This window comes from Chrysochloris asiatica, unplaced genomic scaffold, assembly GCF_000296735.1.
Source record: "Chrysochloris asiatica unplaced genomic scaffold, ChrAsi1.0 scaffold00003, whole genome shotgun sequence".
NCBI classification, from domain to species: Eukaryota; Metazoa; Chordata; class Mammalia; order Afrosoricida; family Chrysochloridae; genus Chrysochloris; species Chrysochloris asiatica.
The window spans coordinates 20355323-20380658 of NW_006408521.1; the positions used below are offsets into that span (position 1 = coordinate 20355323).

The 25336-nt window shown below is 39.9% G+C and overlaps 1 protein-coding gene across 2 annotated transcripts; it reads right to left on the reverse strand.

Annotated features, from left to right (window-relative positions):
• Positions 1–1587: 1587 nt before the first annotated feature.
• LOC102821709 (cytochrome P450 2C25-like) lies at positions 1588–24580 on the reverse strand. Of its 2 annotated transcripts, XM_006831169.1 has the most exons (9): positions 24413–24580; positions 19856–20018; positions 19565–19714; positions 14412–14572; positions 12903–13079; positions 10453–10594; positions 5538–5725; positions 3691–3832; positions 1588–1769 (listed from the first exon to the last, which is right to left on the reverse strand). In XM_006831169.1, the coding sequence occupies exons 1-9, from the start codon at positions 24578–24580 to the stop codon at positions 1588–1590; spliced, it is 1473 nt and encodes a 490-aa protein (XP_006831232.1). The 2 variants fall into 2 exon arrangements, with proteins under 2 accessions (XP_006831232.1, XP_006831233.1); XM_006831170.1 differs by lacking the exon at positions 12903–13079.
• Between the last annotated feature and the right edge of the window lie 756 nt (positions 24581–25336).

Below are 25336 nucleotides of genomic sequence, written 5' to 3' on the forward strand. Positions count from 1 at the left end.
AGTCTCATTAGAGTGTCTTCCAAAAAACGGTTCAAACAGTGGCTTCCAAGAGGATCTGCTTAACCAATTAAATTCATGGCAGAGAGGGCAGCTCAGAAGTGTTATGGTGACTGGTTTTAGTGATTTCAAAGTGGTAATCTTGATAGATTTTCTCCAAGGACATAGGATAATCACAGGTATTTTTTTATGAAGAAATTATAAGAAAATTGAAAATTACATTAATGAGAAAAACGCCATGCAAGTTGTGCTGAGGTGTTCCCCACACCCCCCATCCCAATGCACCTGCTCATTCTTTGGGAGTAGTGAGGGCTGTCCTATAAGAAATTTATTGTGAAACCTTATTATATCCACCATGATTGTTGTAAGTGCCATCGAGTCAGTTCTGACCCATAGTGACCCTGTATTGGGTTTCCAAGGAGCAGCTGGTGAGCTTGAACCTGTGGTTCAAACGACTTTGTAGTCCAGCGCATTAACCCACAGCACCACACCGGGCCATACAGCCCTTTTATTGCCCCTTCAGATTTCTTTTTGTTTCCTAAACTCAACTTTTAAAAGGAATGAAATGTAGATCCCTTGAGGATGTCCAAAATGCCATTTTGACATGCAAAACGAAGAGTTCCGAGTTCTTTGGTGAAAGATTAGAGATGGAAACGCTGCCTCCTGAGGAGTATAAACCTAGTGGAGGATATGTCCAGAAACAATAGCTTCACATTTTGATATTTTTGTTTAATAAAAATTTTCTATGATTTTGTAGCAATACAAAATATGATTATAAGTCATATATTAATATTTAGACCCAAGTTGGATATAGGAAGTGATAGAAGTATTTCAATTCTTTATTTAGTGATCTTGGTGGCAGCAAAGTGCAGGCACGAATTATAACACTTGATATTTATTCCTCCCCATTGCTGATCTTCTTGATACACCCCTACAGCTGCTGTTTGACATACTTTTTTTCACTTCAAATCTAAATCTCAAATAACTCTGTTTTTATTGTTGTTGAGTGCTGTTCAGTTGGTTCCCAATTCATGTGACCCCATCCTAGTGAGCCGCCAACCTTGTGGTTCAAACTGACCTTGTGGTCCAGTGCATTATCCTGCAGCGCCACTAAGTCAGGAGAGCTTTTCTGCCCTCATCCTTTGCCCCTTCTTTGTGTTTATCATGAGGACCAACATGACCACTGTGGACTTTTGTTTCTTTCAGTTTTTACTTAGATTTGTCAAAAGGAGGAAGGTCTAAAAAATTATCCCCAAAATAGTAACATTTTTTCTTTAGAAGACACAGAGAAGAAATGGATTTGAATTACCACCTGCTGATCATTTTTGCTCAGCTTCATGTACTGACACAGTAATAACTCAATTAGATAAGTATTCAGAAATATGGTGGCCAATTTAACAGTTGGAGAGTGTTTAAATAGGATATAAATTTATGCCATGAAACCAAGTAAAGTCTTTAATGTATGTTGGATTTTGAAAGAATGGGCAGATGTAGAGAGGAGAGTTCAGACGAAGGCATCCCTGGTACTTGGAAGGAGGTGAATGACCTCTCAGTGGAGGGGGTTTTCAGATGACAATGCAGAAATAATCTTCAGATAGGACTGAAGCAGAGTTGGAAATAGGGTGGCAAAGATGCAAACCCATTGGCCACTGGGGTGACATCTATATCCTTCAGGTCAATCACAGGCTTTAGGTTAAATTTCTGTAAAATGGTGGTCAGGAACAAAAACAGCTCCATGCGGGCCAGACCTTCTCCCACACAAATTCGTTTTCCTGAAAATACCACACACAGAGATTAGATACTCCTTGAACACTATATTTCTGATCTGGCACATAGAGAAAACACATTAGCTATTAGATGAATGACTGAATAGAGGATGCTGGGAAGGCAGGATGGCTGCAATTATAGTTGAATAGAAAGGTGGACGAAGAATGGACATGCTTGCTATCCACCTAATGTTTTATCGGAACAAGCACCCTTCAACAAATATTTATTGATCATCTTTAGACGGTCAGTGAAAATGAGAAGAACCCTCAATGAGATGAACTGACTCAATTTTGTCAAATTGAGCCCTTGACAAAGGGCTCAGACATTCTAAAAGCCATGGAGCTGGTAAAGGACCAGGAAAAGTTTTGTCCTTAAACCTAAGGTCAGCATTAGTTAGAGTTCACTCCATGGCAACTCACAACAGTTATCATCTTTATGCCAAGCATTTCATGAAGTCATCCCACATTAGAGCTGCTGTTTTGATATTTCAAGTTTCCATCAGTGCTTTTCTAGGAGCACACCCACATCATGAGAAGACCTGAGAGGAAGAAGCTTATATATCTGTGTTTCCCTTTCTACCTCTGGCACAAAGTTCAGCCAAAGATTTGGTCTCTTATGCACTTTGAAAAGCACAAATCTAAGTATGCCATTCCCATACTTTTAAACTTTAACTGGATCACTGTTCCTGTCCTATAGGTTAAGTCCCAAAGTATTTGACAAAGACCTTCACATTTTGTTCCTAATCTGACATTTTGTATCTTTCTTCCACTATTCATATTCTTTCATCTCAGCTCTCTATATTCTCATTTTCATCATTCTTAATTACAACATATAATTTCAAGCTGTATCTCATGCTTTTCCTTTTGACTAGGATGCTTCCTTCAGTATTTAATTCAAATGGCATTTCCTCTTTACAATCTTTGTGATTCCCCTAGGCAATAGAGTCTCTGGATAGAATGCTCAGCATTATATCCCTACTTCCATTGAGGCATGATCACTTTGAATCATAATTCTCTATTTACTTTCTATCCTAATGAAATGTGAGATCCTAGAAGGGAGAACCCAGTCCTTGTCACCTTGGTATTTACAATGCCAGACCCAAGTAAGCATCAAAGGTCATAAAATAAATGAAAGGGGCACCTTAAACTGAAGCCCAGCACACGCACAACAGGTGAGAATTAATCTCCAGGAAGGAGGATAATGATTAGGGGATGGACAGGGTATTCTGCAATCACTGCAATGTAGGTTGCCTCAATTCCATGGTTTTCCAGACCCCACAGTTACTTGGCAAGTGGTTCTGATATCCCCAGTATATGGCAAATGTCTTACTTTTATCCCTGTAATCCATTATCTCAGTACAAATGCTCTTTCCTTGTTCCCTGTGCCTTGTTAGGAAACTTGTATTAAAATATTGCTTATAGCATTGTATTGTTCCTAGAGCAGCTTGTTCTCTGTTTTATAGCTGGATTATAATGATTTGTTCCCCTGACACTGGAGTGTCAACACCAGATTGCTCAGTCTCTGTACATTTTATCCCCAGAGTTCAGCCTGGGGGTGGGCAAAGAGCACAACATGGAAGGTACTCAGTAAAGCGGTTGCTTAAATATTGTTTACCTAGAGCTTTAGAAAGTGTCAATGAGTTTCACTTTCTAGAAGACACTATATCATTGAGACAAAATTTAATCAACTCATTCTCTACCTTTCTCACTTTGGAGGAATTGGGGTATAGACCAAAGGACCTGCTGCTCTAATCCAATAATGAGGATGTATTATGGGCGGGAAACCTCCTGGGCATTGGGAGTGGTGCTCATGATCATGCCCAAGCAGCAATGCTACCAGCCCCAGAGTCAACACTATGCAAGTCCCAATTGATCTCACACAGGTATCCTGTTCTCTGAAGTACAGATAGCTATTTACGTTTATTACCTGCTGAGAAAGGCATGAAGTAATCACTCTTCTTAAAGTTGCCCTTCTCATCCAGAAAATGGCTGGGATCAAATTTCTCTGGGTTGTGAAATTCTTTGCCATTGTGAAGCACTGAAGTCAGTGACGGTAATACTGTAGTGCCCTGGAATAAACAGAGAAACGGAATAATCCCAGGGTTTGTGCTTTTTAAAAAAAAAAAGTTGTGTTGTAACAACCTGTGTTAGGTGCCATCAAGTTGGTTCTGACTCACAGTGATCCTATGTACAGCGGAACAAAAACACCTCTTAGTCTTGTGACATCCTCACAATTATTGCTGTATTTGAACCCATCATTGTCACCACTGTCAGCCCATCATGTTGATGGTCTTCTTTTTGGCTGATGCTTTACTTTACCAAGCATGATGTCCTTTTCCAGGGACTGATCCTTCCTGATAACACATCCAAACCATGTGAGGTGAAGTCTAAGGTGTATTCTGGTTGTTCTTCTTCTAAGACAGATTTGTTTGTTCTTCTGGTAGTCTATGGTACTTTCAATATATTCCACCAATGCCACAATTCAAACACATCAATTCTTCTTTGGTCTTCCTTATTCATTTCCCAGATTTTACATACATATGAGGTGATTGAAAATACCATAACTTGGCTTAGGCACACCTTAGTCCGCAAGGTGACATCTTTACTCTTTAACACTCAAAGAGGTCTTTTGCAGCAGGTTTGCCCAATGCAATACATTGTTTGAATTCTTGACTGCTGGCTTTCAAGGGCACTGATTGTGAATCCAAGTAAAATAAAATCCTTGACAAATTCAGTCTTTCTCCATTTATCATAATGTTGGCTATTGATTTAGTTGTGAGGATTTTTTTTGTTGTTTTCTTTACATTGAGTTGTAATCCATATTGAAAGTTTTAGTCTTTGATCTTTATCAGTAACTGCTACTGAAAGCTGTTGTTGTTGTTAAGTGCTGCTGAACTGGTTCCAACTCATAGCAACCCTGGAGAGGGTTTCCAAGGAGTAGCGGGTGGGTCGGAACCACCGACTTTGCAGTTAGCAGTTCAATGCTTGTCTGACAGCACCACACTAGGACTCCTGTTGAAGGCTGCTTATTTAGTGAATTCTCTGAAACGGGTTTTGCTATAATTGCCTTCCTAGATGTGTGTGCATATTTCTGTTTCTTAGCTAGTGTTTTGACAGATTTCCTTGATGCAAGTGGAAAAAAGAACAAAAAACAAAAATAACCCAACCTTCTTGTTGTTGTTGTAGCTAAGTGCCATCAAGTCAGTTCTGACACATAGCAACCCTGAATAGGGTTTCCAAGGAGTGTGGTGGGTTTGAACCACTGACATTGTGGTTAGTAGTCTAATGCTTATCCTCTGGTGCCACCCAAGGGCTCTAACCTATCCTAGTTGTTGTAAAATGACTTTGTGCTGGTATCCTCCTTCAGCTCTTAGCCAGACTTGCACTGAACCTAGAGATGAGCCAGAGGTGAAAGCACAGGGCCTTCTCAGGTATCTCTTGCATGTGCATCTTGCTCCAAGCATACATGTGTTTTCTCAGATTCCCCATATACATGGTACTCTTGGCATTCTTAACTTCTGCTGCCACTTCTTTATTGTGATACTAGAATTTCTTGGAAATGTAAACATTATCAAAATAGCTGAGAGGAACATAAAGAAGCATAATAAATTTGAAAGACTTATACTGCCAGATATTAAGAACTCCAAATTGGAAATCCATTAAGCTGTACACTTAGGCCTTTTTTATTCTTTCATCCTGTGTTGGCAGAGAACTGGAATTATACTGTGGAACTTCAAGAGCACTGAGGTTCAGTGTAGAAGGTACAAATCTTACCTTGGGGATGAGGTAATTTCTGAATTTAATGTGACGGGTCACTGCGTGGGGCAGGCTCAAGGGGATGAGGTCAATGAATCTCTGGATCTCGTGCACCACAGCATCCATGTAGGGCATGTTACTCCTGTCCTTCATGCAGGGGCTCCGGTGTCTGCCAATGACATTGTTGATCTCTTCCTGGACTTTAGCTGATACGACATAAGAAAGAACTGATGAGAAACAAAACACTGGCACAGCTGCCACTGCAATTCAGGGTTGTATGAAAGATCCAGAAAGTATCCCCATGTTGTTAGAACCATAATTTCAATGACCTGAAGGGCACTTAGACAGGGTTGTATGAAAGATCCAGAAAGTATCCCCATGTTGTTAGAACCATAATTTCAATAACCTGAAGGGCACTTAGACAGGGTTGTATGAAAGATCCAGAAAGTATCCCAGTGTTGGTAGAACCATGATTTCAATGACCTGAAGGGCACTTAGAGTGAAAAAATTGCTATAATACAGGTATATTAACTCTCCAACAAGGTAGGCAGTAGTAAAATCTGTACATACCTATATGTACATAGCCTACATATTAACCTACAGGATAATTAATACAAAGAGACATGAATAACTGGTTTAAAATATAGACAGCATGTAATTGGCTCAATATATTACTATTCTTGCAGAAAGAAAAACAAACATCAAATATTAGTTTTTAATCAAAATATATGATGTTTGAAAATGTCTATCCCATCATATGAGTCAGAGCCAACTCGATGGCATTACTGACAGCATACATATATGTAGGTTTGTGTTTGTATGTGCATGCAACTTCCTTCACCTCCCAAAGGTGGGCACTTGAAATCATTCTAGTATGTTCTTCTGAATTTTTTTTCATATTTCTAAATAATGTCTTTATTTCTAGATTTATCTCTCTTCAGAGATAACTTAATGACATCGTTGTAAGGATGATGACCAGTGACGTCTGCATTATCAATCTTTTACAAACAAATGTCCAAACACAAATATAAAAACACACACACTTACCAGCACTCTGTTTTCCCCACTCTATTTAATCACAAAGTTTGGTTATATCAATTTATTATTTCTACCATATGACTACATAAATATTTTTCAATGATAAGATTATTTCAATTTCTTTGTACATTTTTGGACTTAAAAGCTTCTATTTCAATTCTAAAACTTATAGATGATTTCCAAGTGTTCAGGTAAATATTTCAAACTCCTGGTAGTCATTTACTGATTATTAGGAAACCTTAGATAATCAGTCATTTCCCTTTTGTTCCTTATGTCTTCCCTTACACGTGCTGTATCCATCTTGTGCGTCTGAACTGGTTGTTCCTGGCTTGGTGCCTTCCTGAAATTTTCCTGCTATAAATTCCTTCCCCTGAAATCCAACACCATACAGAGCTTTACCCTCCTGCCTACTGCCCACAGCACCATTAGTCTGTCAGTTTGTCGTGCTTTGGTAGCTTGTGTGTTGCTGTAATGGTGGAAGCTATTACACTGGTATTTTAAATACCAGAAGGGTCAACCATGGTAAACAGGTATCAGTAGAGCTTCCAGACTAGGAATAAGGAGAGGCAGACTACTTCTGAACGGTTAGCCACGGAAAGCCTTATGAATAGCAGTAGAACGTTGATATAGAGCTGGAAGATAAATCCTTGAAGTTGGAAGGTAATCAAAATATGACTGGGAAGAGTTGCCTTCTCAAAGTACAGCTGACTTAATGATGTGGATTAAACAAAATTTGCTGCGGGGCGCAACAGCTGCAAATATTCATTAATAATTGGAATGCAGAAGGTATAAACTATGAATCTAAGAAAATTGGAAGTAATGAAAAATGAAATGGAACGCATATAGATCAATATCCCAGGCATTAGTGAGCTGAAATGAACTGGTGTTGGCCATTTTGAATCCAACAATCATATGGTTTACTATGCTTGGAATGATGAATTTAAAAGGATTGACTTTGTATTCATCATCCAGAAGAGCATTTCAAGATTAATTTTGAAGTACAATGCTGTCTCAGATAGGATAATAGCCATATACCTACAAGGAAAACAAGTTAATGTGACTATTATTCAAACTTACCCACCAACCACTAAAGCCAATGATGAATTAATTGAAGAATCCTACCAAATTCTTTCATCTGAAATTGATCAAACATGCAATCAAGATGCCTTGATAATTACTGGTGATTGGAATGTGAAAGTTGGAAACAAAGAGGAAGGACCAGTAGTTGGAAAATATGGCCTTGGTAATAGAAGTGATGCTGGAGATCACATGATAAAAATTTGCAAGACCAACAACTTATTCATGGCAAATATTTTTTTTCCAATAACAAACAGTGACTATGCACATGGATCTCACCAGATGAAATACACAGTAATCAAATTGACTACATCTGTGGAAGAGACAATGTAGGAGCTCAGTATGGGCCAAAACAAGGCCAGGGGCTGACTGTTAAACAGATCATCAGTTACAGGCTGAAGCTGAAGCAAATTAGAACAAGTCCAGGAGAACCAAAATATAACCTGGAGCATAGCCCACCAGAATTTAGAGACCAGTGCAAGAACAAATGTGGTGCCTTAGACACTAATGACTGAAGGCCAGAGGAGTGTGGGATGACATCAAGAACATCAGACAGGAAAAGACCAAAATGAATGTTAGAGGAAACTTTGAAATTTGCACTTGAACACAGAGAAGCTAAGTTATTGTTGATAAATTCTGTCGCGTTGTGGTGACTCTTGTATAGAGTTTCTGAAGAGAAGCTGAAGCTAAGGTGACTGAAAAAAAAATGGTGACGTAAAAAAGCTGAACATAAAATTTCAAAGGGTAGCTTGAGAAGTCAAAGTAAAATATTATAGTGAAATGTGTAAAGACATGGAGTCAGAAAATTAAAAGGGAAGTGAAGGACATGCTCAGCACTTTTCAAACTGAAAGAAATGAAGACAAAAAATCAAGTCTTGACTTGCTGTACTGAAGGATTCTGTGGGCAAAATATTGAAAGATGCAGAAAGCATCAAAATAAGTGGAAGGGGCACAGAGGCACCGTACCAAAAAGAATTGGTTGATGTTCAACCATTTCAAGTGGTAATATATGATCAAGAACTGATGGTATTGAAGGAAGAAGTCCTCCAACTTTCACTGAAGGCTTTGGTGAGAAATAATACTCCAGGAATTGATGGAATACAAATTAAAATATTTCCAAAAACTAATGAAGCACTGGAGGCACGCATTTGCTTATGTCAAGAAATATGGAAGACGGCTACCTAGCTAACATTGGAAGAGATCCATATTTGTGCCCATTCCAAAGAAAGGTTACCAAGTGATGTGTAGAAATCATAGAACAGTATCATTAATCTCATATGCAAGTAAAATTTAGTTGAAGATAATTTAAAAATAGTTGCAGTAGTACATTGACAAGGAACTGTCAGAAATTCAAAGCAGATTCATAAGAGGATGTCAGATGGACCTTGGTTGAAAAAGCAGAGTACCAGAAAAATATTTACTTGTGTTTTATTGACTATGCAAAGAAATTCAATCATGTGGATCATAACAAACCGAGGATAACATTGCGAAGAATGGAAATTTAAGAACACTTCATTGTGTTCATGTGGAACCTGTACATACAAGAAGCAGTTGTTCAAACAGAACAAGGGGATCTTAAGTGGTTCAAAGTAAGGAAAGGTGTGCGTAAGGGTTGTAGGTTACATCCTTTCACTACACTTATTCAATCTGTATACTGAGCAAATAATCCGAGAACCTGCATTATATGAAAATAGAATGGGGCATCAGAATCGAAGGAAGACTCATTAAGAACCTGCAATATGCAGACAACAATCTTACTTGCTGGAAATATAAAAGACTTGAAATACTTACTGATGAAGATCAAAGAGTACAGCTTTCAGTATGGATTTACCTCAATGTAAAGAAAACAAGAATCCTCACAGCTGGATCAATTAGTAACATCCTGATAAATGGAGAAAAGACTGAATTGTCAAAGATTCCATTTTACTTGGATCCATAATCAATGTTCATGGAAGCAACTGCCTGGAAATCAAACATGTATTGCACTCAGCAAATCTACTATAAAAGATTTCTTTAAAGTGTTAAAGAACAAAGGTTCCACTTTCAGTATCATAGTACCTGCCTCAAATTAATACATTTGAGTTATGGTATTGGCGAAGAATATTGAAAGCACCATGGACTTCTAGAAGAACAAATAAGTCTGTTTTGGAAAAAATCCAGTAGGATTGCTCCATAGAACCTTAAAAGCGATGATGGTGAGATTTAATTTTTTGTACTTTGGACATGTTATAAGGAAGGACCAGTCCCTGGAGAAGGACATCATACTTGGGAAAGTAAAGGGTCAATGAAAAAAAGGAAGACCTCCAACAAGATAGGTTGACACAGTGGTAGCAACAATGAGTTCAAACAAAAGAGCTGTGAGGACGGTGCAAGATTTGGGCAGTGTTTCATTCTGTTGTACAGTAGGGTCACTATGAGTTGGAATCAACGTGATGACATCTAACAACAACTGCCCACACTGTCAGTCTTCTCTCTACTTGGTGCAAATGATCACTTTCTACTGTGGAGCAATTGGATTCCTGGTGTGGTGCTATAGCATCAGCACTGGAATGTGAACCACAGGGTCGGTGGTTCAAACCCATCAGCTGCTCCTCAGAAACTTTATATAGGATTGCTATGAGTTAGAATCAACTGAACAGCACTTAACAACAACAACTCTGATGCAATTTGTCTCCTTTTTATCTCTTAGACAAATTATACCTGGTGCCATAGAAATTTAAATAAGGAGGTGTCTGTAATTGAAACCAGATTGAAAACTTTAGCAACATCTTGTCAACTTTCTTTCCCAGTTTCACCCTGCCGCCATCTGTGGTCATACCTGTGACCTCGGGGTGCTTCATCAGAAGTAGGAGGCCGTATCTCAGGGTGGTACTGGTGGTCTCTGTCCCAGCTCCAAACAGGTCATGCACTGTGGTTATCAAACTGCTAATAGTAAACTCACACTCCTTGTTGTGTTTTTCCTGGGAATAGATTATGCAATAGGTTGACAAATTAGCTTGTCAGCACACTTAATTACAATGAATTCAAAATAATCCAGAGTAAACTTGGAAAATAAAAGTTTCTTTTTTAGGAAATACTTCTGTATGGTATGGCAGACATTGGAGACTAGATGACATAATCTTCATTTCCTACCTGTTTTTTTCTTTCAAATTTCTAAGTGATGGCCTTTTGCAGCGAGGTGGCTCATGAAAAATAATTCTTGTCACTGAGATACCAGCAGAAAGAAGCCTGTTGGTGCCACTTCTTTTATTTCTTACTCAAAACACAAATCCAAAGGTGCAGATGGGGCAGACATTGTCTTGGGACATGAGGATTTAAGCTTGAAGATGAAGACCTTCACTGAGGTATGTTCTGTTTCTTATTGTTAAGTGCGTTAAGTCAGTTCTGACTGTGTATAGGGTTTCCAATGAGTGGCTGGTGGGTTTGAACCAGCAACCTTGTGGTTAACAGTAATGTGTTTATCCTACAGCACCACACCAGGACTCCACTTAAGTATGGAGAAGAACAATGGAAGGCACGTGATGCCATGAAGCTTCAATGTTGCTGGACTAGTCCTTGCCTGGCTCAGCATGAGACGCAATGTATGTGAAACAAATAAACCTACTAATTGGGTTTTCTCTTATTTGTAAAGAAACACAATCTATTATTAAAAATAATACTGTGCAAACAGCCAGTTGAAATACCAGAGAGACCTTAGGGCCCTCCTTAACCTAGGATAGTTGGAAAGATTTCAAAGCATTAGGAATTCCTTCTAAGTATGAGCAACATACGGAGAACTAAGGTAAATGCAGTCTTCTGGAAAGGTGTTCACACCTGTAGTCGGATTCTCATAACGACTAAACCTCCCACAGGAGAAGCAGCATTTGTTGCCCTAGTGGCAGAGGACGCAGGCAGTGGAAGTAATGTGCTTCTTTCTCCAATTTCTTCAAACCATTCCGTATCTTTTGTCACATTCTCTCTGGAACATGTGATTTGAGCAGTCCACCTCAAATGTCATGGCAAGTCTCTGAATGCCCCCTCTCTCAGGATCTTTGGTGCCTTTCCAGTTTGACCTACTGACTGATTTCTCATTTCTGCCCAGTGCTGCTAGTGCTCACCACCTGAATCTTTGCCTTGTTGGTTGAACATCTGCTTTCATCCTGAAATTGACACATAACCCTTTATACTTTGACACTGTAGCATAAGCACTGGACTGCTAACTGCAAGTGGATCACCAGATTTTTCTACCATGGAGTGGCTGGTGGGTTCAAACCACTGACCTTTCAGTCAGTAGCCAAGAGCTTACCCACTGCACCACCAGCGTTTTGTCATAGGCCCATGTTGTTGTTGTTAAATGTCATTAAGTGGGTTCCTACTCACAGCGACCCTGTACAGGGTTTGTGAGGAGCAGCTGGTGGGATCAAACCACCCAACTTGTGGCTCTCAATTCAGTGCTTATCACACCAGATAAATGAACAATGTCCCAGCTGCTCTTCTTCTCCATTCTCACTACATAGATCATTCTACACAACTCCTGGGACAATGTACCTAATGATTATTGGTATGTATTCCTGTGCTAATCAAAATGGCAGCATCGATGGAGTCAAGCGTGGCAACAGTAGTGAGGTTGGCCCAGGATTGGGCAGTGTTTCGTTCTGCTGTGCATAAGGTCATTATGAGTCGGTGCTGACTCGATGGCACCTAACAACACCAATCCAAAAAAAAAAACAACTCTCCATGCCAACATTTGGACCCAACAGACACCAAAAGCCAACTCCATTTCTGTACAAATTCATTTTTGGTTGTACTCAATTAAAGCTTTTCCCTTCCATCCACCTAATCTTTTTGCCACTACACACCTCTGAACCTCTGCATATACCATTCATTCAACCCATGTGAAATTCCCTCTCCTGATCCTCACTGCAAATAGTCCTTCTCCCTCTCCCAAGCTCTTTGAGCAATCTTCACGTCCATCTTCATTTGTTGACAAGACGTTGTATATTTTCTACCTTTCCGGTAATCGTTGCACTTCAACTCTAGTGTGCTTCCTCTATCTCTTTAGGCTGGTTATTAGTACCTAAAGAACAGGATCCCTGGACTCTAATTATTTATCCATTCCATTTAAAATAGACCTGTGATGGTCAGTGCAGATCCATGCACATAATAGGTGCCTAAAAGGCTTGTCAAACATTACTTATGTGATTATTTTAACATCTCTATCAAGTATTGAATTATTCAATGAACTACAAAATGCACAAGCTAATAACTGATTTGTCTTGGACATTTTACCTCTTCCATTTTGGTCAAGAAGCAATCAATGAAGTCCCGAGGATTATTAATGTCCAGGGATTCTTGGTGTTCCTTTATTTTCTCCAAAACATAATTTTCTAAAGCAGCAACATTACTAAGTAGTTTGTTATGACTTCCTGGGAAATAATCAAGAAGCACAGGAAAAGAATTGCAAATCTAGAAGAAAGGAAAAATATTTATTAAATAATATCTCATGAAGATATATAGGCCATATGCCAAGCCCCAGTTAGAAACTGGGTCTGTAAAGATGAATTCAATATGTTCTCCAAGTTGAAGGGATGTTCTTTACTGTACATATAAATTAATTCTTGAAGCTTATAGGAAGATTCAAGGCAAAAAATTCTGACCAGAGAATCAATAACAATTTCCTATGATATTATTAATAACTTAATAATAATTTCCTATAATCATACATCATTTGTACAAAATATCTTTAAAAGTATCTGTATATCAATTCTCTAATTTTTTTTACATCAATACTTCCCTACATCCATGAAATAGAGAATGCCATAATTTAGGAGCATTGACGTTTTGTTTCCATAGATTAAGGTGGAACACCAAGCCTCAGAAATAGAATCAGTATTTTATAATTGGGAGGGGCTTGAAATTACCATTGGCATCTGACTGAGCATTTCATGGATAAAATAACTACGCAAAAGAACAATGATGTTTCTTTTCTAAGATCATGCAACTATCAGGATGTACCAACTGAACCCTAGGCAAAATTGTGATGTTTGCTTATGAGCCACACAGCATAAAACCCAGTAATTTTCTTCCCCTTAACTGAGTTATCTGTCAGTTGGAATCACAACTGAAACATCAAACAGCCCTATGCTAGTCAGTGCTTCCATGGTCCTGATCATTCTTCTTCCTTCATATACTAAATCAGAATATTTCTGCCAAGTAGTTTGATGAAGAGATCAGTAGGTATTACATGGAGGATGACCTTGTGGGTAATAGAAGCCTTTGAATTTGGGCTGTGGATCTCTAAGAAGTGCCATGTGCATGCTTTTGGGAAGTCACCAGAGTACTTTATGGAAACTAGGTTTGTGGTTTAGTGGAAGTATTACTGAGTAGAAAGTCGTATTGTGTACTAACCTGTAAAATAAAGGATAGGGTTATCTTTTGCTGAAGTTCACTCTATAACCCTGTATGAATTATCTTTGTTGTTGTTGTTAAGTATTGTACAGTCAGTTCTGACTCATAGTGACTCTCTATTGGGTTTTCAAGGAGCAGCTGGTGGGCTTGAACTGCTGACCTTGTGGTTAGCAGTCCAGTGCTTATCCTACAGTGCCACACCAGGACTCTGACCACAGGAATAGAGGTTAAAATTTGTAACACATACTTTTGTTGGGGCACAATTCAATTCACAATATACCCTAAGCAGGACTTTTGTATTCAGACTTTACAGCTTGGTCCACATAGAATTTTGCCCTTGTCTGAGAAAGAAAGAAACAGTTTCTCAGGAAGACAGGATCTTGACCTCACCCGAATCCATGGGGAACTCAGAATCTTCATATTTTCATTGAATCTATCCATCAAGTTAAGAAATTCCTTGTCTGTATAATCAAAACGATTCTGGAAAACAATGGAGCAGATTACATTGCAGGGGGCACAGGCCAGGATGAAAGTAGGATCACAAGGTGCACCTAAAGAATTAGAAGCATTAAAAAATGCAGTTAAAATCCGCATATAAAACCCACTGTCTTTTAGATAAAGGTGTATTAGTTATCTAGTGCTGCTATCACAGAAATATCACAAGCAGATGGAGTCACCTAACAGAAGTAAGTTCTAGGGGAAGGCTTCCTCTCCCTGTCGGCTCTTAGGGAAGGTCCTGGTGTCCTGTCAACATCTGTGGGCCTGGCATCCCTTGGAGATCTCCAGGTGTCTTGGCATCAATCTTCCCCTAGGTCTAACAGTTTGTTAACACGGCCCCTGTTGTTGTTAGGTGCCACTGAATTAACACTGACTCATAGCGACCCTATGTACAACAGAACAAAACACTGTGTGGTCCTGCGCCTATCTCACAATGATTGCTAAACCCAAGCTCATTGCTGCCAGCACTGGGCTAATCCATCTCGTTGGAGGTCTTCCTCTTTTTTTTTTCTGACTTTCCACTTTACCAAACATGATAATCCTTCTCCAGGGAATGGTCCCTCCTAACAATACGTCCCAAGTATGAGAGACAAAGTCTGGCCATCCTGGCTTCTAGGGAGCACTCTGGCTGTACTTCTTTCAACATGGAGTGCTTTGTTCTTTTGGCAGTCCATGGTACTTTTAATATTCTCCTTCAACACCATAACTCAAATACATCAGTTCTTCTATGGTCTTCTCTATTCACTATCCATGTTTCACATGCATATGAGGCTTTTAAAAATGCCATGGGTTGGGTCAGGTGCACCTTAGTCCTCAAACTGACATCTTTGTTCTTGAACACTTTAAAGAGGTCTTTGCAGCAGATTTGCCTAACACAATATGTCATCTGATTTCTTGACTGCTGCTTCCATGAGTGTTGGTAGTTGATCCAAGCAAAATGAAGTCTTAGACAACTTCAATCTTTTCTCCATTTATATGGATGCTGTTTATTGGCCCAGTGGCGAGTATTTTTGTTTTCTTTACATTGAGATGCAACTCATACTGAAGGCTGTGGTTTTTGATCTTCATCAGTAAGTATTCAAAGTCCTCTTTGCTTTCAGCAAACAAGGTTGTATTATCTGCATATTGCATGTTGTTAATCAATCTTCCTCTAATTATTATGCCATCTTTTTCTTCATATAATCTCACTTCTCAAATTATTTATTCCTCTTACTGATTGAATAAGTATGGTGAAAGAACACAACCCTGGCACACATCTTTCTTAATTTTAAACCATTCAGTGTTCCCTTGCTCTAGTCAAACAACTGCCTTGTGGTCTATGTCTAGGTTCCTCATGAGCACGATTAAGTGTTCCTGAACACTCATTCTCTGAAATGTTGTCCATAGCTTGTCAGATCCACACAATCAAAAGCCTTTGGGTAGTCAATAAAGCACAGGCAAACATCTTTCTGGTATTCTCTGCTTTCAGCCAAGATCCATCTGACATCAGCAATGACATCCCTTGTTCCACATTCCCTTCTGAATCCAGCTTGAACCTCTGAAAGACCGTAAGTTCAAAGAATGTGTTCTGCTCCTGACTTTTCTTTCTTGGTGGTAGTCAGTTCCTTGCTGGTCTGGTGGCTTCTCTCTCCTTTTGTCTCTTTAAGATAAAAGATGATGCCTGTCACACCCCAGGGGCATTTCCCTTACATGAGATTAGGGCTGGGACTTGAGTAAGGTGTTACACCTCACCCTAGTTCCCTTGCCACGGATTGTCTTATTGGATCACATTATGGGGGATGACCACATCATACAGAACTGCCAAGCCACTGGGAATCACAGCCCAGCCAAGTTGACATATATTTTGGGGGGCACAATTTAATCCATGACAACAGGTAAAGGTCATTTTAGAAACTTTAAAGCAATATCTGCCTAGAAATTTCCTTATCAACAAAAAAGTAGCACTCATAAAGAACACATTTTGTTGTTGTTGGTATGTGCTGTTGAGTTAGTGCCAACTCATAGTTACTCTGTATAGGACTTCCACGGAGTGGCTGGAGAATTTGAACTGCTGACCTTGAGGTCCAGTGCATTATCCTGTGGCACAACACCAAGACTCCAAAGAACACATTGCTTTCCCCATAAACATGAACTAAATTAACTAATTTAATAATAGTGGTTTTCCAAATATGGCATTCACTTCCATTGCTTTTATTTACATCATCATAACCCAAGTTGTCTTATTATTTTTGAGGAAAATGCAATTTAATAGGCCATTTAACATTTTTTAACCTAATATGTGTAATCTCACAGGTGTCTTGTTTTCTATCCCCACCTCCACCAGCAGCTGAGCAGACTATTTCTTAAGTACCTATTAATTTAAACTATTAGTGCAGAGTCACATCTGTCTGCAGAGCCTGCAGACAATTGTGCATTTATCTAGGAAAAAAGAGAGTAGTTAGGGACCTGAGCACTTAAGAAATAGGAAGAATAGCTGAAGGATCTGTGTGTATAACTAGCAGAGGGAAAGACAAAAAAGAGAGATTATGGGTGGATTCTGGTATTTGATGGGACATATGTACAAAAGTACATATGTATGAGTTAAAAACTACCACAAAACCAAAAAACTATCACAAATGAACAAAAAGCTTAAGAGGATAGATTGGTTTAACTAAAAGAAAACATTTTTCTACCAAACTTAAATCATAGGTAGGGGAAACAAGAAATGTTAAATTGATAAGTGGAGTTCTTTTACTTCTTCATTTAATATAAGAAAAAGAAATTTACTGTTTTAGGAAGTAGTATTTAACTATGAAATAGCCTCCAAATCTAATCCCTTTGGGCAACGGCTGCCTTTTCGTGGACTACTAGGATACTGCTATAGACAGTCATAGAATATGATGTTAGTTACCACTGAGTTGGTCCCTGACTCATACAGCACAATCTACATTTTTAAATGTGACCCTAACTTAGGTCAATTCCACAGTTTTCTAGATAAAGAGATTAAAGCAGAGCAAATGTCTTTTTTTTGTATGGGGAATCTATTAAATACTTGATAAACTTTATATATAGATGTTTTTGAGAATGACAAAACTATTGTGAAGAAATGACAGGACACTGAACAATGGGACAACTATTGAGTTAGAAGTTCCTCTGCCACTTCAGCTGAAACCGAAATACTCTAGGGCTCTCAACTTTGGGGGGGAGTGATTTTCAATCTTTCCTTTCCCTCCATCTGAAAGAAGGAATTGAAAACCACTGTCATTTGGAATTCAAGGTGAAAATCAGTCAACATTAGAAGTACTTTACAGGTCAGTAGAGCAGTGGAAAGCAAATAGTAATATAAATGTAACTCAAAAATGAGCAAATCTGACAAAAGATCCAATTTATAGTTAGGGAAGACAGGGTCAAAAATTATCAAGAAGAGTTGAAATCTAGTTAAATAATTATTTAATACACTGGGTATGCATATTTTGGAGGATTATATAAAAATATTACATCAAGAGACTTCTGGCAAGATGGGACTGGGCATACCCACTGCATGGACCCTCTACAACAAAGATGTGAGAGCCAATGTGCCAGCTGCTCCGAGAGAGAAAGATGAAGCTTTCTGCTCCTGCAAAGATGTAAAGCCGTGGTCCTGAGTAGTACTTCAGCTCTGGGTGAGCTGTGGTGCCAAGAGAGACTGTGGATTATATAAGTGTTCAAACAAGCGAAACAATCTATGACGGTTACAGGGGATGGGGACGTGGTGGGGGATTATTCATGGACTCTAGTGAAAATACATGTTGATGTAGGTGACAGGGCAGACAATATGCAACAAGAGTGAAGTTAGTAGAGGAAAGATGAAGGTAGCAGGAGACATAGGGAGGAATGTAATAGTTTAAGTTGTTGTTGTTGTTAAGAGGTAAATGTGTTAACTGTTGGTACATGGAGGGGACTGCAAATATGTAATGAAGCAAAGTATTAGATTCGTTCAATGGAAAAGTGATGAGCTGCTCTGTAAACTTTCACTCAATTCACAATAAAACATTAAAAATAATATAAATCAGTGCAGTCAGTAGTGAGTTACACTAAGTAATGCATACTGATAGTTTTAAATGGTCCTGTGTTTAAGGGACTCACACTGATGAGAGTTGCACTAAGAGATGCCTGGTTGGTGGTGGTGGTGTGCAGTGCAGTCAGTTCAGACTCATAGCAACCCTGTAGATGGTTTCTGAAGCTGTAAATCTTTATGGGAACAGAAAGTCTCATCTTTTCCTGTGGAACAGCTGGTAGTTTCAAACTGCTGACCTTGATGTTAGCGGCCTGACTCATAACTACTACACTATCCAGAGCTCCTTAAGAGATGCCTTGATAATGAAAGTCATAGCCAACCAGGCTTTCTAGTCAGAACTGCAGGTGTGGGCCTTGGACAAGTCAGAGACCCTCAGACGTGTCCATTTGACTCTATGCATACATTGTTGCTGCTAGTGCCGTCCAGTTGGTTCCGACTCACAGTGACCCTGTACAGGGTTTCCAAGGATTGGCTGGAAACCAACCTTTTGGTCCTGTGCTTATCCTACAGTGCCATACCAGGACACATCTGAGGGGGCTTCAGAATGTTCATGGAAAAATGGCAGTGAAAGATAGTGGAATTTTTCTATGAACTTTTGAAACCTCCTTGTTTAGTCCAGTGAAGTGACAGCAAAAGGCACTTCAGGCTCCATAGGGTTGTTCTCAGAGTGTTTCAGTAGGATGTTCTAGAATAGGCATCCTGTGTTCTTTAGCTCTTTAAGAAAATGAGATTTAAAATATTCTATCTTCATGATTTTCATTTGAAAACAGACAAAGCAAGTCTAGGAAGAAGATGATTTTATACTAACAGCGTGTACACAGTCATGCGCCTACACAGACTACACAGACATACCAACTTTCCCTTGTCCTATGTTTCTTATCCTCTCTCCTCCATGGGAAATCCCTATCAATAAGGAAAGACTTGGATGTTCCTGAACTATTTCTTGGGACCCCATTAGAGAAGAGAGACGTCTGTTACCGTTAGAGACACTGAGTTAAGAATCACCCACCTTTGGTTTTTCTCAGCTCCTCCACTAGGGAGCTGGCTTCCTCCTGAACGCGTTCCTCAATGCTTCTCTTTCCCATCCCGAAATTCCGCAGGGTCATGAGGGAGAAGCGCCGGATATCCTTCCAAGTCTGTCCATTGCTGAAAAGGACTCCTGCCAGGAGAAAAGTAGGGGATTCTTGGCAAGGAAGAAGACCTGACCCAGGCGCCCAGGATGCGTCCAGCTCTGCCTGAGCAGTTCTTCAGTGCTTCTTTCCACCATTGCCACTGCTCAAAGCAAGCACACAACACTCACCTTGTACTTTATTAGCTTTTTCAGCCACTGGGAAATGGCCTCTCCCAGAAAACTCTTCTCCACGATCAATCAGAGCTTCCTTCACTGCTTCATACCCATACAATATCACTGTGGGCTTCATGCCAAAATACAGAGTGAACACTGGGCCGTAGGTTTTTGAGAACTGGGGAAAGGAAAATAGATGCAAATATTAGCAAAAGAATCATGGTTCTATATACTGTACATGATTTATACTGACATAATATGGTATTGCAGATATTTTATTGTGCTACAAAAATTGTCAAAATTTCAGAATTTTAGGTATACATTTGTTGGTGATTGTTAAGGCTGTTATTGAAGTAGAGCCTCTGATGTTCCAGGCAACAGACTGAGCCCTTGGTCTTCACATTATTAAAGCTAATCATCACAGCAACACCTTAGGAATATTTATTTACCATCATTTTACAGGTAAAGAAACAGGTTCAGAGAACTTAAAATGTAGTTCTCAGTGTCCACAGCTATTAAATAGAAGATCCAAATTCCAACTGCCCCTGAGTCAGCCTCTGACACCTTAGAAATGTATTAGTCCCCAGTGTCCACCTTTGAACCAGAAGCCGACAGACTGATTTGGGGTCATCTGCAACTTCTTCTCATGGAGCTTCTACTCAGCATCGCTGTGATTGATACTAGAAATCTGTGCTTTTAAAAACCACCCCAGCTTGAGATGTGTGAGGACTGCTCACAGACAGTGAGTGGGCGCCACTGAGGCGGTATCTCTGGAGGAGCCATTTCTTCCCTCCTGCAGCATGCTCAGGCCACAGACAGCAGCTCTGTGCAGAGTCTAACAGAATGCCTTCCCCACGCGACCTCCGCGTGTCTGCTGTCTTTCATTCACTCTTGCTGTTCTCCAGCCCATCACTGTTTTCTTGGTATCAACAGGAATCTGCGTCTAAGGAGAAGTTTAGTTTTCCTGGACAATCTGAAGAAAACACATGTCTTTTAGAGTAGATGACTTCTTGTATGAAATCTCTAATCATAAAACACTTCCAATACCACTTCTCTTCAGCCCAAACAAGCTGATGACTATGAAACATTGAAGGCAGCCAGACTCCCTACTTTTGCCATGACACTGCTTTATTGTTGTTAAGTGCTGTCAAGTCAGTTCTAACCCATAGTGACCCTCTATAGGGTTTCTGAAGAATGTCTGGTGAGCTTGAACCACCACCTTGTGGTTCAAACCGACTTTGCAGTCCAAACATTAACCTACAGTGTCACACCAGGACTCCTATTACTTTATTAATTTGCTCCTAAAAGGAGCTCTGGTAGCGTAGTGGTTACAAGTTGGGCTGCTAAACTTAAGGTCAGCAGTTTGAAACTACCAGCCATTCCATGGGAGAAAAATGAGGCTTTCTGCTCCTGTAATGATTTACAGCTTCAGAAACCCTATACTGGGTTGCTAGGAGTTGGAACCAACTCCACGGCACACCACCACCACCATGATCTTACAATGGGCAGAACCGTGGTGGCATTACTGGGTTATGCATTGGGCTGTTAACCACAGAGCCAGCAGTTTGAATCCAGCTGCTCCATGGGAGAAAGATGAGGCTTTCTGTTCCTGTGTTGATTTATAGCCATGGAAACCCTATGCAGGGTCACGATGCATCAGCACACAACATCTTACAATGACCTTAGTATTTATCTTCTCCAAAATGTATTACTTTATTTCTCTATTTCAGATAATGATACATTAAAAATGCAATGGGAACAGCAAAATCCACAGGGAGTATTTTGTTCTACAATTATGTATATTAATACTTGGAGTGTGGTGCGCTGTACTGCAAACCACAAAGTCAGCAGTTCAAACCCATCAGCCACTCCTTGGAAACCCTGTACAGGGTCGCTTGATGGGATTTAATAACAACAACACATTAATACTTTAGGGAGCACATATGATAAGCCAACGATAAGCCCAGGGTTGATGGTTTGAGCCCACCAGCTACTTCGAGGGGGAAAGATGAGGCTTTCTGCTCCTGAAAAGATTTGAAGCCTCAGAAACCCTATACAGGGTCACTATGAGTCAGAACCGACTAGTTGGTATTTAAGAACAACCACAACACATTAATGCTTGACTGCAAGGCATCAATTTTATTTTAAATTACTTATCTAAAACTTAAGAAAAGGTTTTTATGCTAAAAGAAACCTTCTTTAATGGTTTCCAGGGGTGGGAGGGAAGGGAGAGTAATTCACTGGCTGGAGGAGACACATGTTAACTTGGGTGAATGTGAGGTCAGTAAACAAGAAGAGGGAGGCTGTCAGAAGAATGATGATGACAGGTGAAAATACAGGGAGGTATAAGGAGCTCTGGTAGCGTAGTGGTTACGAATCGGGCTGTGAGCCGCAAGGTCAGCAGTTTGAAACTACCAGCGGGTCCGCGGGAGAAAGATGAGGCGGTTTGCTCCCATAAAGATTTACAGCCTCGGAAACCCTGTGTAGGGTCGCTATGAGTCGGAACCGACTCCACGGCACTTAACAACAACAACAACAACAATGCAAGTGTTACAGGGCATAGAGGTAAATAGTGTCATATACACAACCTTGGAACAATAGTGTTCTGAAGGTAGATATGGACAGATACATAGGCATATGGGAGGAAGAGTGGGACTATATTCCCAAATATATAAGGGTTTGAAAGAGGATAATTGTACATGAGTATTTATCTTTGCTGCAATCACAGCTAAGAATGTGGTAGAGCATACAGGAGGCAAAATGATGAAAACTTAGATATTATCAAAAAACATAAGCTAATGAGTTTCTGGGCCTGGGGACTTAGGACCATAGTCTCAGGGGACACTGTGATCAGTTGGCATAACATAGCCCACAAAGACAAAGTTCTACATCCTACTTTGGTGACTAGGATCTTAAAAGCTCATGAGGGGACAAGGCAACAATAAAGAGATGGGCTGAGCCCGACCATGTTCCATAGACACCCATCGACTTGGAGATGAGAGAGAGAAGAGGAAGGGCTGGTTGGTCCAAAGTATGGTGAGACCTGGGGTCTCCTGAGTCCATGGACAAGGACATAGCCATGAAGAACTGGGAGTGGAGCGTCCAGCTGATGTAAAGTGAGGGGAGATGCATAAGAATACCCAAACTTGCAGATAATACCCATTTGACCTAGCTTTGATGGCTTAAAGATCACAACTCCACTAAAAGAAGATAAAAAAAAAATTGATAAAGGAAACAAGTGTAAATTGCTAGAATTTGATGAACTTGACCTACACTTATGGATGTAGTAGCTCAAAATACCAACTGAGAGGGAAGAAGTCTTCATCCTACCCCTTCTGTATGCAGGGGTGATAGGGACGGGCAACTTAGACATTGGCTACCTAAAAGGAGGGGGGCTATAAAGGCACAGAGTGACTGGCTTACAAGTTTTCAAGAGGGAGTTTAGTATCAGAGTGTGTGTGGGAAGGTAGAATCCTCAAGAATGGTGAAAGGAGATGGGGATAAGATTCTTATGATTCAATGGTGAGTAGTTGTTATCATGACTAATTGTGATTGTCACAAATGTAAAGGTAGAAGTTTTGTAACATAAAGGGGAGAGCAGTTAATCTTACATTCTAGGAACAGAGGACCCTAGGACCATCAAGGGAGAAGAGCATGAGCAGAATGTGGAACCCTATCCAGAAAAGCCACCAGAGATGGAGGCAGAGACGAGGGCATGGAGAAATACAGCAGCTGAGGACTCTGGACTCATGGAAAGAAAAAGACTGTTAGTGTTCAGGAGGCAGGCTTGCAGAATGTGCCCTTTGGTTGTTTAAATGACTGAATATTCCTGAGTGTTTTGGTATACATCCCCCCTCTGCCCCCCCCCCCCAATGCATGAGTGGCAATCTAAGGTGCAACTATTGGTCTCTCTATGTGCGGAAGAAAGGAGATTGATGAAAATTTGAATATGTTTGGAATCAACTTGTCTAGTGGACCAATGAAACATTTGAACACCAGTCACCATAATTTTGAGACCAGAAAAACTTGATGGTACCCAGATACCACTACCAATTACTCTGAAAGGAATCACATTAGAGGGTCCCAGATAGTAAAGGAGAAAATGTGGAACAAAACTAAAAATTATTTTAAAATGTTGGACTTACTGTTCAGAAAGAAATTGGAGAAACCCAAGACTGTGATCCTTGACTACCCTTCAGGTCTGGAATGGAGGTCACCCTCATGACCCAATTTTCAGGTACATAGGAAATCAATAACACAAGTAAGGTATGTTCACTGTGAAATGGTCAATCATTTGAGATGAAAAGGGCATCCTTTACTGAAGGATGAGAAAGGATGAGAAAAGATGGGGATGGGAAGGAGGGTGGAATGGAAATAGGAACCTCAGGGAAGAGGCCGCATAACTGTTTTTACATGGAGGAGATTGCAATCACTTAGATGAAACAAAGTGTAGGATTTTTTGCATACAAAAAGGATGATCTCTGTAAACCTTTGTGCAATTCACACAAAAAAAGGTTTTTTTAAATGTACTTACGTATTGCATGCAACTGGAGGAATATAAGATATACTTACATGGCGTAAAGATTGGCTGAGGTTCGTCATATCTAACTGTAGAATATTTCCAATAATTGGGAGAGGAGTGGGACCAGGTGGGAGATTTCCTTTTCCATAGCTCTGTCTCCAGAGTGAAAAGAGAAGCAAGCAGGAAGCACAGAGCACCAGGACCACGACTAGATCCATTGAAGCCTTCTTCTCTTACTCAGGCAACTATGGGGATAATCCAGGGGTTTTATAATGCTGCTGCTAGTGACCTTGGGATTCTGATGAATAAAATGACCAGTCATGTAAATTGGCTGTAGTCCCTTCTGAGTGGACTTTGACTCACTGATAAAGAAAAAAAAAAGTTAACTTTGTTCCAGTAACCTGGGTAGTACAATTATTTTGCAATCTGCTGCTAAGGTAAAGGTTGCTGGTTAGAACCCAACCAGTGGCTCCATGTGAGAAAGGTCTGGCCATCTTCTGTAAAGACTGTAACCAATAGAACCCCCTATTGAGGAGTTCTCCTCAGTAACACGAGTCATCTTTTTTTTTTTTTTTTTTTGAGGCAAACAGTTGCATTTCTGTGAGAGACCATAATGCAAATGTTATAGGCAGTCCTTAGGCTATGGATGTCTGACTTACATTCAACTGAATTGTAATTTACTCGAGGCCACAGATTTGTTTTCCTTTGTTTTCTAATCTTCTTCTCTTTCCTTCCACGGCCTCATTGGGGGGATTTTGAATTAACTAGTATCGGGTTGGGCATAGTTATTGGCTCCAATGAAAAAAAAGGATTTTGCTGTTGTTGAGACTATACACAGCCAATCATATACCAATCTGATGCTGTCTTCAGAGACATTGATTATATTATTCAAGGTGTGCAACAGTTCTCGCCCACTGCTTCTGGCTTGTTCCTGTCCCATGGATAAACTCACTGCCTGTTAAGGTTCTTGGTCA

Excerpts from the sequence above, each read along its gene's own strand:
- LOC102821709 (XM_006831169.1), bottom strand. The coding sequence starts at position 24,580 with ATGGATCTAGTCGTGGTCCTGGTGCTCTGTGCTTCCTGCTTGCTTCTC. Across the intron at positions 20,019-24,412 it reads TCAGCCAATCTTTACGCCAT|TTCTCAAAAACCTACGGCCC; the intron begins GTAAGTATATCT and ends TCCTTTCCCCAG. Across the intron at positions 19,715-19,855 it reads AAAAGCTAATAAAGTACAAG|GAGTCCTTTTCAGCAATGGA; the intron begins GTGAGTGTTGTG and ends TTCTCCTGGCAG.